The sequence below is a fragment of the Engraulis encrasicolus genome, chromosome 17, assembly GCF_034702125.1.
Source record: "Engraulis encrasicolus isolate BLACKSEA-1 chromosome 17, IST_EnEncr_1.0, whole genome shotgun sequence".
NCBI classification, from domain to species: Eukaryota; Metazoa; Chordata; class Actinopteri; order Clupeiformes; family Engraulidae; genus Engraulis; species Engraulis encrasicolus.
In genome coordinates this window covers 5,465,489-5,484,802 of record NC_085873.1, presented here as the reverse complement: position 1 = coordinate 5,484,802, position 19,314 = coordinate 5,465,489, and the positions used below count along the sequence as shown (strand labels likewise).

The window sequence follows — 19,314 nt, the reverse complement described above, 5'->3', positions numbered from 1 at the left end:
ATTTTAAATGCCAAGCAGCAAATATAGGAAGTCAGTGACTGAGACCATCTTATATTATCCATGCTTCCTTAATGGACCTTGACAAGAGCCATCAGTGTGACTTATTTTCAGCAGCTCATTTTTTCCCCCTTTCTTTTGTCTTTCTTCCAGGTCCTCATATGACCGCTTCACATACAGTAGGTCACTTTGCTGAATACTCACAAGGAAGTCTATGAGAACTGATGTATTTTGAAGGCAGAGCAAAGTTTTTGTAATGCAGCCTTTTTGTAATACCCACTAGAATTTGACAGCCATCAGTAACAAAGTGAGAAGTAGAGTCCCCGGAGCATCTCAGATGTGAAAGATTAATTTGTGCTTTTATTTGGAGCAGTGAACATACTATAACGTCACTGTTAACACGTTTTCATCAGTCAAAATGTGTTAACACAGAAATATTAGTTTGGCACAGCTCTAATTAAAAGCACAAATTAATCTCCCACATGTGAGATGTTCCACTGACTCTCCTTTTCACTTTGAACTCAGTCCTTTCCTGTGATGCACCAGATATCGAGGAACATGAGCATGGAGGATACCTTACATTTCTACAAGCCATCTATGTCATTGATCTCCAAAAGACGGTCCATTATTTACTTCCAGGTCCTCAAATGACATATGGCAGTTTCACCATATGGAGGCGGACAGCCGAATGGTGTTTGGTGATCGGCCTTCAGACATTCCCAGAAACCTTAACCATAACCTTTTATGCTAACCTTGACTTCAACTCTGACCTCCAGGCTATTAGGCCTGTCAGTGTGTGTTTTGGGTTGTGCTCTCAGCCTTTTAAGTTAGACCATTTACCCCCCTTCCAAGGTCATGTGTCAAGCATGTTTGAGGTTCCAGTTACACGTCGAGAGAAACCAAGCGCAGACCTACAGTAGTGTTCAATGGTTGTAGGTCACACAAATCCCACAGTAGACAAATAGAAGGCCTCAAACGCAGCCCCAGGTGGCTCGGTCTGTGGATTATAACACTTACTATGTCACCTGGGATTCTCTCTGACAACCACATGACACCTGACCAACAATAACCACCTGGACGTTCACATGGAATATGGACCAATGGATGCAAGGCTGAGTGTGACAATGTTAAACTGCGGCCGAGCATTTGGTGACAACAGAGCATCAAGACTGTCCTAATTACATACAATCCACACTAGGCTGTCTCTGTACGTGCATTCTTTTTTAAGGACACGTAGATTAGTCACCTTGATGTCTCCCAGAGGCAGCACGTCTCTTTCAGCCTTCAAGAAGCAAGTGAAGACTCTCCTCTTTCGTGACTATCTACTAGACTAGTGCTTGAGCTGCCCTAGTCCCAGGCCAGACTCCTGACATGATGTGTATGTGTGTGTGTACTCTACTTTACTAACCCAACTACCCAACTAACTACTTGGCATCTGCACTTTTTGTTCTGTATGTTTCCTGTGCACTTTGTATCTGCTAGTGATGTTGGCTATGATTATGTCCTAGATTCTAAGTCGCTTTGGTTATAGAGTCTGCCAAATGCAATGTAATGTAATGTAATGATGCCTGCTCAAATTGCATACCTTGTTAGACAGTGAAGGCAAAAAGTGACTAGCTACCGTGTTTTGGCACAACCCAAAATTCAGTTTTGACATGAATACGTTAACCTTCCTCTCGCTAGGTTCAGGGCAAAGCTCCACCATGGGACACACCACACTAATACATGTATACACATATACATTGCCAATAGCCAATGGTGTCAGTAGCTCCCTTGCTCAGACTCCCTCGCTTAGGGAAGATACCATTAGTGGTGTCAACAATGATCGATCCAGCGATGCAATCCAATGCGGGGCATGGACTATCCAATTCAATGCGGCAAGTTCCAGAATTGATGTGGCAATTTTTTTTAAGTTTCAATTACTTCCATGGATATTTCGGGAGCAAATGAATGTTAAATTAAATAAAAGTACTTCAAAGCATTGCAAGACTGATACAGACTGATCCAGAAAACAGCAAATAAATTGTTGCTCAGTATCTGACTACTTCTATTGCCTCATCATGACTGATGAAACATTTGCTTTGCTTTCAGTAGAAATGTAATGCATTGCAATGCATTGTAGAATTGATTCGGATCGGATCGGATCGAATCGAAACGAAACCTCCCGACTCGTGATCGAATCGGATCCACACCACTGGCTAACATGCTGCCTTTCACATTAGGACGACTGTGAAAAGCAGCACAGGATTTTCCTGGCTAAGGCAGATTTACATTGAGCAAGGTTACAGACACACAGCCCATCATGCTTACCTTGCAACAATAGGACCAAAAAGAGGTAAAGGTGGCTTGTGCAGTCCATCATGATAGACCTGTAACAAAATATGTGATTAGAAAGAATTCATTTGAATAGGTTACAAAGAATTACAACATACCTCATGAAAAAACATATAAATAAAATATGCATTAAAATCCTATGAGAGAATATTGGCTTTTTTAAGTTAATAGAAATTCTACTAAATAGTAGATAATAGTATGCTATAGTAAATGGTAATAGTCAAGGTTAAAACAAAGAACTCCAAGTACATTCTTGAGTGAGGAGGAACAGCTGTAGCAGCAAGTGCTTCAGAAGAACAGCAGACACATTGGTTTACACATTCCTACTCTGTGGACCAAAAGAAAATATAGAAAGGCAAGGGAGGGACCAGCACCTGAATTACAGCTTGTCCTAACAATATACATGTCAACAGAGCATTAACAGGAAAAAAACAGGCAGACAGGGAGGGGGCACCCCCTAGACCCCCACACATTGAAAGGGAGGCTATTTTCTGCAGGGAAGGAAAGCTATTTTCACCAGCATGACATGTGCATCTGACCGATGACTTTGGTGGATAGAGAGGTTAAGAGTGGTGACACTGCTGCCATTGGGGATGGAGGGTGACAACATTACTGGAAGATGATGTAGCACACTTCACTCTATTGCTGATTTGAGCAAGAATAGAATCAGAGTAGTGGATATTCAAAGTGTCAAAAAAAAGTTTGAGGCGCACGTTGGTGTGTTCAAATCAATCGTTTATGGTGTCAAACATTGTTTATGCTCTCTTTGAATCAAAACGAATAGGATCTGCAGATTAATATTACGTTGTCCAACAAAGTTTTAATGTGACTTGATGTCTAATGATGGATAATAATTAAAAAAAAATTTGCCATCAAACTTTATTGCAGTCTTCAAATTTTAGAAATATTGTCCAGCACTGAAGCCGTTCAGATGAATTTGCATTTTTGAGGCATTTTGAGTGAGGCCTCGTAAAATCCCATCCACCCGCTTATTATCTGCGGTGCACATGATGGCAAAACCCAAAAGGTCAAAGTTTGAGCCCCATAACACATAACCTCTACTTTTAAGTTTGTGGCCGAGAAAATGTCAGGAGTCCGCACACTTACAATCCTTTTTGTTGTGGTTTTTTTTTCATGGCAGGATAACGTTTCGACCTCAACAGTATTCTTCAGATTCTCCTGTTGAAGACTGTTGAGGTCGAAACGTTATCCTGCCATGAAAAAATAAAACACAACAAAAAGGATTCTAAGTGTGCGGACTCCTCACTCTGAAAACTACAGTTGACCTTCGTCCTGCACCTTTCCCTGGGATGTGCACAATCCTCTCCTTCAACGAGAAAATGTTAGGACCAAGTAGTGGGTTAATGGGTTAGAGAAGAATTTCTGTCACGTTGTTGTAACGTTGTAATAAAGCCCACCACCTCCCTCCTCTGGTGGAACAGCAACGCATTTCATAAGCTTAAGACTGGCGTCCTCAGTCACTAGTTTCAGTTTTCAAGCCTTAATTAAGAGTTTCTGGTTGGACAGTTTTATGCCCACCGGACATGCTGCAAGATCACTCTCCCCCCAGTCACTGATATCAGCCTCAAACCCTGCCTTCTCCTTTTTGGAGGTTCCACTTGGTTGTGCTTTCACACACCACAAAAAATAAATCCATGCTAAAAGCCTTTGGTCCAAAACGGATTGTTAAGGTGCAAAAGTCCCCCCCTGGTACTGGTTTCAGTCTCGGTGACTACTCCTCCTCCTTCTTCTAGCCACTGAGGCATGGCTAAACAAATGCATAGCTACTGGGAGATCTGGTCATGTCAGCAACCTTATCACCGTCTTTCCATCATCTGAGAGTTACACATTCACCCGTAGGAATTCTTCACCACAATCCATCAACCCAAAGAGCTTACAGAATCCTCCACGGTCTTCAAAAGGGATTTTGGTCAAGATTACAAGGATTTCACACTACAACTCCCCCATTCCATGCACAGCAATGTCTGGTATTGGGCCAAAAGATAGCATCAATTTTGTGTCTGCAGTGCACTTTGAAATTCCACTGTGGAAGTAGAACAGTTGGACACAAAAGAAAGACATCAAAGCATCTACTACACAGTCGCTAGGTGTGTTTGAGTGTGCAATGCTTGTAGTATGTGCCTGTATGTTATGTCTAAGTTGTGATATCTGATTGGCCAAAGCAGTGTAGCCAATGGGAGGACAGCACAGCGGGCAGGCAGGCACACAGACAGGTGCTGTTGGATTTATGAAGTGGTTACGGAGGTGATACTGAACCATGAAGCCTGTCTGGTATCACCGGGTTTGGCTTTGATCAACAATGCCCACAGTTCAACTCCTGTGCACATTCCAACCCACTGTCACAACTGTGAACAAGACGCACTGGAAGTAGACAGAGAGCGATTACTACTGTAAATAAACAACTTCACAAAGCACGACATATTCCAGAGGCAATGCAAGAGGAAAGCACTACATTAGCCATGTCTGAGGAGGGACTTGGTGGTAAGACAACGTGGGAAGAATGATGAGACCCATTAAGATTACCACACGCCTGGTGCGTGTGTGTGTGTGTGTGCTCGCTTGTGCGCCTAATATGGATAGGCTACCTGGTGGCGATGAATAGAACTTGGCAAGTGCTCATACCTTTGTGCTGAAAAACATGCAGTAGAAATACTTTATCTTTCTTGGTCTCTCCCTCTCTCTCTCACACACACACAGTCTCTCTCATACACAAACACACACATTCTCTCCACCTCTCTCTCTCTGCCTGTCTCTGTACGACACTAAGCCTTCTCAAGAGCAGGGTCTGATACATGTGATAAGCATCTAAGCCTTGGCATGGCCCAGGGCAGACTCTGTGAACAAGCAGCCTCACAATCACCTCACGATAACCATCACCGCTGGGCCGGCTTCTCCTGCTACCACTCTCTATGCAACCAGTGGAGCGTTCCGGAAGGAGGGAGAGAGAGAGAGAGAGAGAGAGAGAGAGAGAGAGAGAGAGAGAGAGAGAGAGAGAGAACAGAGAATGGGAGAGGGAAAGAAAGAAGAACGGAAGCAAGACATGGAGAAACAAAGCGCAGAACTTTAATTATGGTTGGGAAGAAACATTTATTCTATCAGAGAGTTATGTACTCAGGTTACACAGTAATGTTATCTTAAACCAACTCCTCCCTTCATCTCTCTGTTATTCTTTCCTCCCTAATTCACCTTGAACTTTAAATTAGTTTCACCTAAGCTTCTTTGACAATTAACCCATGCCGGCTCTTAGCTCTAAAGTAAAGACAAAGAAAACAAAGAAGAATATGTTCTTGCTAAAAAGGGGTTGACCACTATTGACTATTCAAAGACTAAGACTACATCCTGTTCCAACAGTGGATAGTCTGGATACAGAATCTTGTTTACTCAATTTAAAATAGTATTTCACATACACATTGAATCATGTACTTTTTCTAGACAGCACTATCTATAGCATTTTTAACATTCAAGTGTTCTGTCAAGACTCTCATTACCAGAAATAATAAGAAAAATAACATCCAGCAAGGCTCCCAAAGGCCCTTTCTTTTGACAAAGGAGTTTGCTGAATATTTAGAGATAATTTTACCATTTATTTATGGAAGACTGATTTGAGTGGAAAGACCAGTGGATGAGTTTGTGCATAGGACAACAGACATGTGTTTGTGTGCGAGCGATCCTGACCTGTGCATACTTGTTGTCTGCCCCCTGCCATACCAAGGTGAGTGGCTGACAGACAAAGCCTGGCCATAAGACTTAATTTACTGCATTCCACGCACGTAGGCTACAGAAGAGCTCCCATGTCACCGTCAAGAAGTTATCAAGCGGACAAGCAGAGAAATGTATGTAAATAATGGGCAACCATGGCCTAATGGTTGAGGAGATGGGCAGTAGATCAGAGGATTGCAGGTTCGAATCCATGACTGAAGTGCCCTTGAGCAAGGCACCTAACCCCACACTGCTCCAGGGACTGTCGCCAAGACCCTGTAATTCAGGGGTGGGGAACCTATGTCTCAGGCCCCCGATATAATTTTAATGTTATTCAGCTTCACATGAAATATGACATTTTGTAAAGGAATCTTAGAAAATGCATTTGCAATACAATTAAGTTATATTCAGGGAACCTAAAGAAGCTGGTGTTTGTTTAAAATGTGGCTGCCTGCAATATAGGCCTAAAGTGAACGGGAAAATCCTGGTTTGTGTTCATAGTACGGCCCTTGGAGGACTTTTACGGCCCTTGGATGAATTTGAAATGGCCCTTCGAATGAGAAAGGTTCCCCACCCCTGCTGTATTTGCTTTAAAACAACTAAGTCGCTTTGGATACGATTATCAGCAAAGTGTATTGTAATGTATAGGAACAGGAACATGCCTTATAGCCCATTACCAGCCAAGGGGACCGTGAAGGATTGTGTAGACCAGATGGACTCGGGGGCTCAAATATTCACAGCAACCAACAGGGTGATATGGTCAGGTTGGCATAGTCATGGTCTTGATTCCGTCTCTCTTGGTCTCGATAGCCTCCACTCTAGTGTTGATTTAGACCAGGGGTATTCAATTATATTTCAACGAGGGACATTTTTTCAAATTCCTCCCCGTAAAAGGCGCCGAACTATATGCATGTATTATGGTTGCCGAATGTAAATGAAAAAAATATGGGAGACTTCATTGAAGTGGAGGGTCTGGGGGGGTCCTCCCCCAGAAAATGTTGCATTTCTTAGATGTAATTTCCTGCATTTTAACATCCCGTGTCGGCATAATAACGGAGGAGCCCATACTTTTATCTCTAAATTCCAAAAAACGTTTCTGTATTTGAAGGGGCTTGTGGGGGGCCAGAACCTTGCTGTCCAAGGGCCACCATTTGAATAGCCCTGGTTTAGACAATCTTGATAAGTCACCCCCCCCCCACCAAACCCCCCCCCCCCCCCCCCCCCCCCCCCCCCCCCCCCCCCCCCCCCCCCCCCCCCCCCCCCCCACCACCACCACCAGGGGACCAGTAAAACAGAACTGAGGTACCCCAGTCAGATCTGAATCTCCAACTGGTATCTGTTTACTAGAGAGGACAGTTATATTTTATGGGACTCTGGCTGCCTACAGGCAGGGAAGCCGAAAGGGGCGTGTGGGCAAAGAGGTCAGTTGTACAGGGCCCAGACACGGGAAGGCACCAGAACTGGGTCCTCAATACAAGTATTGAGTGTGGGGGCCTTTCAGATGCCTTTGTCCCAGGCAAGGCCAAAGCTGTCAGGGGCCCTGTCTACAGGTACTTGTCCCTTTTTCTCTACAGGGAGATAAATCCTACCTGTGACTGCCTTCTGGTTTGAAAAAGTCGTAACAAGTCAGAACGCTGCCTCAGTGCCAGATAATTAGAAAGGAAACCTTGGAAGCACTTCACACAAAGGGCTGTAATCACTAACTTGAATTTTAATGGCTACATCTCAACACTCAACCTGCTGGCAGCAGCAGCAGTTATGAAAATGATGGAGACATTGGTTATAGCCGACATTCTTCCGTGGTTTGCTGACCAGTTATATATATATAGGTATATATATATATATATATATATATATTTTTTATATATATATATGTATATATATATATAATTTTTTATTATTATTATTATTATTTTTTAAATCAAGTAACCTACAGCGTTTTGTTGTCTTCATCCAAATGGCACAAGTATCATGCCCACATAGGCTAACAAATACGTTAACTGAGTCATTTGAAATCTCTGCTGTAGGCCTAACCTTGAAGAGAGCATTTAATTGCTCAGTGCTCATTAAAAATGATCAGCAATTTGCTCTTCCTGTTAAGAACTGCGCGCGCACCTCCACAAGCATTTCCATCTAAAGGCGTAAAACAATGTGAAATTATGAGCGCAAAAATATTTGAATTTGCTCATGACGCCTGTAACCAACTATTCTACCAAATTGATCGTGTCCTCAAAGTGAGTTGGGGCATGTTGTTGTTTGTTTACCTCGGAGCTCACGTGTAGTGAGCGGCCAGTGCGAGGCATGGGCGGGTCACAAGTTGAGACCCTGATGTTGGACGCAAGGACGCAGGATTTGGGATTTTTAAGGTGACATTGCGCTAAAGCTCATTGGCATCCAGACAATTACAAACAAATAAAGGCTGAACCCGTTTGTATTCGGGTTACACTTGTGAATTCCCCTAGACCTCCCGCGCTGAAAAGATTTTGACTGACACCATTGCGAGTCACTTCAGGTAAGTATTTTAAATCCAAGCGTTTTCATCGTATCACCCCTTATCAATAAGTATGACTGCGTAATACAACACCACAACGCGAATAGTGCTCATTCTGATTTCATCGAAGTCAATAAAACACCGGCGTCCTCCCTTTTACGTTGGCCGCTCTCATGGATTAGCAAGAGTTGAACAGCAAGCTTCATCTCATTTAAAACTTTGAGCATTGTGAAGTACGATAAAAGTAACATACCATTCAACGCGCATCTCCTTTTAAAACTTGGACGGGTTTGACGGAGAACAGGCCCTGTATCCAACAGCTTCTTCCTGCGCGCTGGCCACTATCCTCCAGGGAAGGGCACAGCGCTCAAACTTCCGCACGCTGCTGGCGAGACTTCGCAAATGCTGCTTGTTGAAGCAGGGCTGCAGTGGCGCGTGCATCCCCACTGGCAACCCAAAAACCGCGCCTACCAACCTCTCTACCACCATCACCCATGGACACAACTATGCTTTATGCAAAGTAGGGTTTGCTTTACACACCGTTAAGTTATGCGAATTGTAAAGACTGGAGATGCTACAGCACACACAAAAAATGGGAGAAGGCGCAACACGGTCAACTTGGAACAGTTTATTTATGGAGCTGTGGTATGCTGTCCAACAACACATAATTTCTGAAGAAAAAGTTTTTTTAGGCTGCTTTAAACATTTAACAGTAACATACAAGCCTCCACACACAAATAAGTATTATTAACAGAACTTTTTGTTTCTTGATTAACAATTTAAATTATATGAATAAAACACTTACACAGATAAAAACTGATGTAAAAACTTAATAAAATCAATAAAACTAAATAAAATAAAATAATAAAACTCAATGGGCAACAGATTAACCAAGCCGCTGCATCAGACTCATCATAAGCTGTTCCAACTTGTCCATCTGAAGAAGAAAGTAAAAAAAAGGTTCAAGTTATGCTGCACATTGAATTTTACAGTATTCTTTCATACACTCATTACTTGAACTAGTTAAGACCATTCAATATCCTAATGTGATGAATCCAATGCACCATCTTCTTAAGGTATGCTAATTAGAGGTGCTCCGATTGCTCGGCAGCCGATCATGCTCGGCCGATAATGGCCAAAAATAGCCTGATCGGTGATCGGAAAAACATGCCGATCAAAAAACCGATCCAGAGATATTAAATTCCTCACGCAACCATTTTGCCTTTACACCTGGCGCTGCCTGCATGTAGCCTAGGTGCTGGCTCTGCACAGCTGCTGCACCAAAATAAGGCATCTTTACTTGTCTTTAACTTTTTGGAATTCCCTCCTTCATTTTCACCATTTATAATCATATCTGCATCAATGATCTGATTTTCCGATCCATGCGCCGTTTACATGACGCTTGTAATTTGCGAATGACTGTCAGTCTCGCCATGTTCGCTATTTTGAGTTACAGCCTGTCAGCACGCAACAACTAAACTTTTCCAAAACAATCATCAACGGTATTGTTTTCAAAGTTGTAGCCTAATGCACAGCCAGGTCATTCGTTTGTAGTCGCTGCAACACCAAACAGTGCAGAGGGAGAGTGGACGGTGAAACTCAATGAGTCTGTGCAGGGAATTCTACAATCTATGATATGTGTTACAGAGAAAGAGCTTTCCTCGCAGACACGCTGTGTTGTGCGTGTTGCCTGTTCTTTCAAGTGAAGTTTTTTTCTTGTTTTGTGTAGAATCTCAAGTGTTTCAGTCACAATGTAATTTGCGATAGACTAGGCCTACTTCTCGCCAGTTAGCCATGTTACGTTATAACCTGTGTAGTTGCCTCGGTTAGCACGCGACAAGTTCACGTTGTCCGCACAAGCATGCCAACGTTATTGTTTTCAAAGTTGTAATTGACAGTCAGTCGATTAGTTTGATAGTCGCTGAAACGCCAAACGGCGGGGAGAGGGAGAGAGTCAGAACGGTCGCGGAGCACTGCAGCTGTCCTGTGGACAGTGAGTAACAGAGAGGGGAGGGGCTCTCCTCACGAGGCTGCTCATTTAAAGCGACAGGGTTTTTTCTCGTATGCAGAAGACGAGAGACTGAGATCCAGGTGCCTGAGCTTCAATTCAATCTTAAATAGTTTAGTAATTATATGCAATAACTTATAAAGCGCTGTAATGTTTCAGTTTCAATTCAATCTTAAATAGTTTAGTAATTATATGCAATAACTTATAAATTGATTAATACTGTAGACTTACTTGTAGGCTATATTACCAACACTAGTCTGAAAGAGCTGCAAGATAATAATAATAATAATAATAGCCTAATAATAATAATGATAATAATAATAATAATAATAATAGCCTAATAATAGGCCTACATTGTGAAAGTGACATGTGCAAATTAAGATTGATTGGTTTATGGGCAGAAATGGTATTCAATAAGGATAATTAATAGGCTATTAAAAAAAATAGGAAATAATTTCTGTGATCGGCAATGATCGGTGATCGGCAGATAAAGATTTTTGGTGATCGGTATCGGTGATCGGGCCAAAAAAATGGTGATCGGAGCACCTCTAATGCTAATAAATACACTGATCATAATGGGACTTTCATAGTGGACGCATCCTAATGCATACACGCCCGCATCGCCACACTATGCTACTTATGTGTCAATGGGTTCTTTCTAATATGCGTACTCCCGTCCGCCCTTGCATGCTTGTGGCCTCGCGATGACTTCACTGACGAGTGACGTCAGAAGTGTATTTGAATATCTTGCGAAAGTGAAAATCTAATGTAATTTTCTCATTTGCAATTGGCATTTGGAATGAAGAATAGTTCCCCAAAAGTTGTTGTGGCAAGGCTGACAGCGTGCAGACGTTGCCTGTATATTACCAGACCTAATCACAAGTGAGATAAGGTCGGGAGACCTGCCTACTGTAAATCCTGTAGGGAGTGTGTGGTTTACCATCGACGTCGGCTGTTTATTGGGTGTTCAAATGGCATGCTGTACATAGCCATAGCCAACTGTGTCTATTCAAACAACTGCAGTCATCGCCTTTCCATGCCTCCCCACTCTCTGATTGGCGGCACTGATCTTGTCCGTTCTCTGGGCACAAATTCCATGCTGTCTTACAGATTGGAACGATTGTGCAAAGCAGCATGGGGTTTCCCAGGCTACCAGAGATGCGAGGCGTCAGTGAAACACAAGGCCACAAGCACAGGCCGAGGACAGGACGGGAGTCCGCATATTGGAAAGAAGCTAATGGCCTCGGTTAGGCTACATGAGACATTTAATTCAGAATTAAATTCATTTAATTCCAAATTGTGAAGTATTTACATGATGTTTTTAAAGCGGAATTAAAAGTGCCATGTAAACCCGACAGAACAATTTAATTGTGAATTGCTTATTTCGAATTAAAATCATCAATGTAAATGAGGCCAATGTGTATCAAAACACGCCTTCTCAATTTTTGATAGTTGACACATTATCATCAGTGGAAGAAATGCTTGCATCACTGAGCAGGGCGTGCTAGGTGCGTTACTTGCTTTGACTATGTAAGCATAGTTCCTAAATACAAATTTAACTCCAAACACTACTACCAAATTAAATTATAAATATCCTTGTTTACTACCAACAAAAATGCTGTCAAAAGCATGTTTTGGTCGATCAGTATCATTGTTCTCACCTTATGCAAAAGCTCATCAGCACGGAAGTTTAGAGCATTAGGAGCTGTAGGGGAAAGATAAAGGAAATATACATGTTAAAATTGTGTATGCAAAGTGTAGCACAAGTACACTATTCAGTTAAGCTCCTGCATATGCATGGATTATGGCTAAGTAAAACTGGCTATCCAAATTGTGACATTTGTGACCCATGATTGGCTGTGAGCTTTTAGCCTTTATCTGTGACCTCAGGTCTATACTGGTGGCATCACATAGAGGTCAGATTAGCAGTGAAAGCAACTCAGTTCACTTAAAGTGGTGGTTCGCTATTTTAGACATTAAGCCCTGTTTGTGTGACTTCTGGGGTGAAGTAGAGATGTTCATCACAATTTTGACATTTGGTGCTGAACGGAGCATTTGGGTATTCAAGACCATTACATTGACTCCAATAGAGCACTCAAGCAATCGATTATAAAATGGCATTAAACTTTCGTTTGCAGAGACATGAAACTCACCGAGTGGTCAGAGGTGGGCAGCGATACGTTGGCTCGAAAATCACCGCGAAATACACTTCCAGAGAAGATATATCATCATTGTCCGTCTTCATTGATTGTATTGGTTTGACTAGTATTACTCCGCGCGACCGGAAATGGGGGTGCGTTTGTTTACGTTACTATCTATGGTTTGTATGCAAGCTGTAGTTTTTGTAGCCAGTCCTGCTCAAAGATAGCCGTTCTACCTCGCTCCTTGATGTCTACAGAAACAACACACTATCGCTACCTACTGGCTGGATGTCTACTGCTATTCAACGGCGTCTGGGGAAAAATAGGTCCGCCAAATGCTAAACAACAGTTAGAAGGCATATTTCGCTGCAATTTTCGGGTCAATTTATCGCTGTCTACCACTGACCACACGGTGAGTTCCATGTCTTCTCGAACCCAAATGCTCCGTTCAGCACCAAATATCAAAATTGTGATGAGAACATCTCTACTTCACCCCAGAAGTCACACAAACAGGGCTTATTGTCTAAAATAGCGAACCACCAGTTTAACAACCACGCATTGACTGTGCATAATCTGAGACTCGGAATTACGGAATACTTCAAAGTCATAACTGACAGCTGGCTACATGCTAAAATTTGCTTGCACAGAGACCTGACTTCAGACACCGAGCTGTTTCATGTCTTTCATTAACAGTGAGATTTGTGCTCTTTTTGTGTCAATTTGCATGGATGGAGACTATTTGCATGGATGAGACCTTCTCTTTGGTGCTTTAGGTGTCTTTGAACTGTCAGTCAATGAGCCAGAAGTGCCGGTGCCCTCTCCCATGACTGAAAATTGTGAGGGAAGCTAAACACACACACACACACACACACACACACACACACACCTCGAACAAATTACACTAATGTGGGGCCTAAAATGGTACCTGTCACTGGAGCAGCCTGTTTGGCTGAGGCCACGTCGGGAGCTTTGACTTGATCATGAGCCGGGGCTGGGGCTGGAGTGGCCAGAAGAGGAGTCTTGGACAGGGCTGCCCCAGCTTGGGCTGTGTTGCTGGTGCTGGTGGCGCTAGTGCTAGTGCTACTGGGTGGCGGCTGCGGCTGCTGCTGCTGCTGCTTCTGCGCCTGTTGCTGCTGCGCAGGCACTGCCGTCTTACTCTGCTCAGAGGCTACGGGGGGAGGGCTGCTCGACACAAAAGTAAAAGGGAAAATAAATTAAGGGTTTGAGTACAAGACTGGCATATTACATAGCTGTTACACCAGTTAGGCCTTTGTAGTTCATGAGGTAGATGGACTGTGTTGTTACTGAAAACTTAAGAACCTAGCACAAATTTTATCCAACCAGCGCAGAGTTGGTACACTGTAAGACAAGTACACTGTTTTTTTCACTTTACTTTCTCAGCTCCTGGATTAGAGACCAAAAAACATGAAGAAATCACTCATTAGAAATCACAATTATTGTTTGCGTTACCATATACGAACCACAACTCTCCCATCTCTCTCCCTGTTGTTACCTGTCTACACTGATCACTGTTCAATCGAAATAAAAGCCATACAAGTTCACTAACAAACAAAAATCGATTCATGGCACAGCCTTACCCGGGGGTAGGGGTGCCTGCTGTGGATGCCGATCCCTGCTGAAGGCTCTTCATCACGAGGGGCGCCACCTCACCATGGGCCTGGTGGGTGAGGTCCAGGATATTGCAGCCGCCACTGAAGCCCAGAGCGACCGCCTGCAGTGGGCCGCAGAGCAGCGTCTCGAAGACCTCCAGGGCGCTATCTGGCCACACGGAGGGGAACTGCTCTTTGCCTAGAGGACGAGGGGAAGAGTGTTAACTTTAATGCTGTGAAGAAGGGACGGGGTGGATGTGTAGAGAGACGGATTAATGTAACTTGTCCACAACAAATTTCAGATTTCAGTTTTTAAAAAGGTGCTTTCACTAAAGCATTATGCAACACGCACAAACACACACACACACACACACACACACACACACACACACACACACACACACACACACACACACACACACACACACACACACACACAAAAACATTAAATAATATGCTAATAATGTTTCAGTGACAAGAAAAAAGGTTTTGATGATAAAAAAACATTTTAAGTCTAGTCATAGCACCTGAAGTAATAATAATAAAACAAAACAAAATAGAAGGTTTCTTTATTAGTCCTCCACCAAGGAGAAATTTGTCTCGTGGATAGGGAGGTTGCAGCAGTAAAGACAAAACCAACAAACAAAACAGATTAACGTAACGTGCAATACGTTACCAGTGAGGCCCACAAAAGACAAGGATGGGCGTAAGCACCTGTGAGGGCACAGCGTACGGTCCTGAAGGGGAGCTGGAGGAGCTCAGGGGGGATGGGCAGCACATGGGAGAGGGGCACCACCTCTGCGTTGCCAAAGTCTGCATAGATCACACTGACCCGGGGCCCGCTGACGTCCAGGACCACGGCACGGTACCACTTCTTATCTCCTGAAGAAGACATGGTGGTGTAGTGAACAATGCATGAGTGGGTTAAGAGCGTCTTGGTGGTAGCACAATGTCAGGGTGGTGCAACCACAGCTAATGCCTCTGTTGTATGGATTAAATCTGTTTTGGTGTTCAGTGGTGTCTAAGAAGCATATTCATTGCTGTACATTACCAATTAATCATTTATGGGCATTAGCTGTGGTTGTACCACCTGACGTCTGAGTCCCAAAAAACCCTCATTGAACAGAGTACTGAGAGGCAGACCCATGATATTGACATAGATACAAATGTGGTTCAAAATAACATTTATTTGCAACAAACTTATGTCAAACACGTTCAGAGCACATGCAGCTACCTACAGTGTCCTGAAGACAGTAAACTAGACATCAGAACAACAGATACACAGAACACGAAGCGTATGTATATAACCACAATTCTATGAGTTCCGGATGACCGCCAGAGCTTGGCAGTCACTCGAAGTGTACACGGGATGATTTGGCAAGAGGAGATTCCCTGGGTATACCGCTCTTTTGACCCCGACCCCGGGGTCACCGGGTGACGTCACCCAGGTCACAAGTGATTTTGTTGTTATTAAATACTCAACCTGCACGTTCCGTGTGATGGATATCCATGCTGTAAGCACCGCCTCTGGTGGTCAGTAGGAACGATATAGAACCCCACGACACTGCGGTATAAAGGAGCTTCCAAAATCAGTCATTTATTTTGTAGATCTATGGAAAACATCCGGAGCGTGGTACCACATATCTCCTAAATATAGACAATGTAAACAGCACTTCACTAAGGTATTCAGGAATGTGGGTTTAGTAACTTCACTGGGTACATCTGGGTCGTCATCTACTTAAAGAAGAATCATTTGACATTGTCTTCTGACTCAATTCCTCCAGGAAAACTAAGACAATGAGATGATGTAGTTGGGTTAGTAACTAAGTCAGCCACTGACGAATACCACCCAGCAAAGGGGCACAGCTACCCATTTACCTGCTGACAATAAATGGTAAAACAAAGGGGTTTAACACATCCATACCACATTCAACCACACAGCCTGACCAGAGGTCGCGTTAACCGACAAATGTCCGTCATTGATGGATTTTTTTGAAGGATGACGAAAAATTCTGAAGCCTGTCCGTCATTTTGATGGATCAATATTCAGGGTGATGATAAATTAATCACAAGTTTAAGTAGGCCTACGCCTCTATCGAGTACAACCTCTGAGCCTGACATAGTATATTCAACACTTCTTACAGCAGACCCATTAGATCGAAGTACATTCATACCACGTTCAACCACACAGCCTGACCAGAGGTTGCGTTAACCAACAAATGTCCGTCATTGACAGATTTTTTTGAAGGCTGACGGAAAATTCTGAAGCCTGTCCGTCATTTTCACGGATCAATATTCAGGGTGATGATAAATTAATCACAAGTTTAAGTAGGCCTACGCCTCTATCGAGTAGAGCAAATATGCATTTCAATAGGCATAGTTATCAGCGCAGATAATTTCATCGTTTGCCTTTCTCCCTCTCTCCCTGCTTGTCATACCATACGCCGCAGCTGGGCTGTGCAGCTGGCTGCAGCAGAGCGCGCGCCTCTGCACTTGCTCCAAATAATGAATTAAAATAACTAAGACGGTGCCACCATACACGTGTGACTTCGACTTTAAGATTCAGAACTATGTGTAGACCTAGGCCTACTACATTTACCGACTATCTGATTTTCTGCCAATGACGAAGTTGTCCCTCTATCGCCCTTCATAGAAGCATTGTTTCATAACTCCTCGCTTGAAACATAACGTTGCCAGAAACGGCTAACCTTCTCTCATTTCGATAGCTGGTTCACCCATTATAGGCGATATATTTTTTATTCAGACAACTTTACCGCGCTCCCAGAGCCAACATATAAGCCGATGGGGCTACGTATAGAGAGGCTCCCTTTACCGTCGCTGACATTTTTCAACAAAGTTTTGCGAAATCTGGTCGTCTTCCTGTTGTAGGCTTCAGTGCCTTTGTCGACTGCCTGGGCTAAACCTTTCTGCTTCAAGACGGCTTTCCTTTCCATCGTGCATGTGAAGCCCAACGCGAATATTATTTAACACTGCGCCTTTGTATTACAATCGGTGCATTAATCAGAGCAAAACGAGTGACTGACAGCTGTTGGATAAAGCCCTGCACGCGTCTTTTAAAAAAGTGCTTGTGGTGACCATAGCGCTGAACACTGAATCAGACGCGCGTCAGTCTGATATCTGCAGCTTTTTAAACAGTGCAATGAGGGGGGCAGAGAGAGAAAGTGGACAGCAAAATTGACTCCATCCTCAAAGTTGGAGAATGAATGTCGAGTGAAAGGGGGTGTATTCACAGCGGTTTACTCTCAATTGGCCGCAATTGCGCATGTGTTGTTCCCCCCACATTGAGAAACGAGATGGCGAATTAAAAAAATAGGCGATGACGGATTTTTTTGACCCTGTCCGTCAAAATGACGGACTGTGAAAAAAACTAGCGCAACCTCTGAGCCTGACATAGTATATTCAACACTTCTTACAACAGACCCATTAGATCCAAGTAGAAATAGGAGTTGAGAACGTCAAATCTTTCTCAGGCATTCAAATATAGCCATAGCACAGGGCTTTAGAGAGCTGGGCAAGAGAGGTTAACAACTACAAGTTGCAGCAGGAACACACTCACTCAGCATGTTTGCTCAGCAGCTACAAGCAAATTTGTCCTCCTGTTCATTGACTACAGAGAACAATGTATGGAAAAGGCCATTAGGACTAATCCTGTATTTAGGAGGCTTAGGGAATGCACACAGTTGAGTCTCTCTCTCCTTCATACACACACACACGGCGTGTATTTAAAAGGGCAGGCCAGGCAGGCGTTGGGGCAGTCCCCGAAGTGTGTCATTTACTCCCTTCTGCAGACGCCAAATTAGTGGGCTGGGGCTTGGAATGCTTCGGAACTGCTGCTGCTACCACTGCTGCGCACTAGGGCTGTGCAATATATCGTACTTATATCGCGATATCAATATTCATCATATATCGTGATATCAATATCAGCATTCAGATATCGTGATATTTTGTCATTTGTCATTTGCAACGCTACGGTGCAGTATGGCAGCCAAGGGATTAAGCAAAACGCAGGGGTGGTACATCAGAACTAGTTCTATGTCGAGAAAAATAGACGCCTCTTGAGTCTTGCGCTCTCCTCAAGTCTACATTCACCCAGACTTACTAGACATTATGCTACTAGAAAGCACTAGAAACTAGAAAGCCATTATGCGTGCTACTCCACTACGATAATAGTGGCGGGGGTTGGGAATTTCGTATATATCGCTTAAAATATCGTGATATCAATATTTGTAGAAAATATCGTGATATTGATTTTTTCCAATATCGAGCAGCCCTGCTGCGCACCTCCCAGCCTCCCACCCACCTGGGCAGGCAGGTAAGAGGCAGCTTTGATCAGCACCTGGCCAGCCGAGGGATCTGATTGGCCGCTGAATGGAGTGGTTGCTCTGACTAATCTTGGAACTCCAGTCTTCAGATTTGCATCATGGCAAAAAATGAGTGTGTTTCCAGGAAAACATGTTGAGGTGAGTGTATCATTTTGAAATTTAAAAAATTCTTATAAATTCTCCGTGGACCTGATGAAATGGCTGTTCTGCCCCCCTCTGCTGTACGGAAGTCCATAAATCTTACATATTGTATAACCAATGATAACAGATGAAAGTCATGCAGTCGTAAAAGGGCCTCACGGGAGAACTGGACTCACCTGAGAACTGGGCGCAGCAGGCAGCCCCGGGTGTGGGGGAGGTCTGGCTGGGAGCGGCCTGTCTGCAGTACTTGTCCACCTCAATCAGGAGCTGCTGGATCTTACCTCCATTCACTGGGGATCAGAAGGTTTTTTTTCTTGATCACATTTGTTTTTCTTGTCACAAGCTGCTTGTTGGCCATGGACAAACGACTGAATAGTCTGAAATTTCTAGTTCAAAAGTCCTTGGGTCATTGGGTGATTTTTACTTAAAAATTCATATTGAATAGATGCTTTTCACTTGAGTTTGAGAATCTTCTGACACCACCTTACTACTCATTGTACTACATGACTGTATTCTGCCAGTATGTGGT

The 19,314-nt window shown here is 43.4% G+C and overlaps 2 protein-coding genes across 2 annotated transcripts in view; both read right to left on the bottom strand.

Moving 5' to 3' along the window:
- Positions 1–8,905, bottom strand: part of vwa2 (von Willebrand factor A domain containing 2) — a 54,672-nt gene extending 45,767 nt beyond the window's left edge. The window contains exons 1-2 of the mRNA XM_063221452.1: positions 8,796–8,905; positions 2,308–2,366 (exon numbers count right to left, since the gene is read on the bottom strand). Coding sequence (XP_063077522.1) covers positions 2,308–2,366; positions 8,796–8,809 — 73 coding nt within the window. The 5' untranslated portion in view covers positions 8,810–8,905. The remainder of the gene's footprint in view (positions 1–2,307; positions 2,367–8,795) is intronic.
- Positions 8,906–9,155: 250 nt separating this feature from the next.
- Positions 9,156–19,314, bottom strand: part of tdrd1 (tudor domain containing 1) — a 30,857-nt gene continuing 20,698 nt past the window's right edge. Inside the window, exons 21-26 of the mRNA XM_063221450.1 lie at positions 18,962–19,075; positions 15,016–15,183; positions 14,290–14,500; positions 13,617–13,873; positions 12,212–12,255; positions 9,156–9,479 (exon numbers count right to left, since the gene is read on the bottom strand). Coding sequence (XP_063077520.1) covers positions 9,429–9,479; positions 12,212–12,255; positions 13,617–13,873; positions 14,290–14,500; positions 15,016–15,183; positions 18,962–19,075 — 845 coding nt within the window. The 3' untranslated portion in view covers positions 9,156–9,428. The remainder of the gene's footprint in view (positions 9,480–12,211; positions 12,256–13,616; positions 13,874–14,289; positions 14,501–15,015; positions 15,184–18,961; positions 19,076–19,314) is intronic.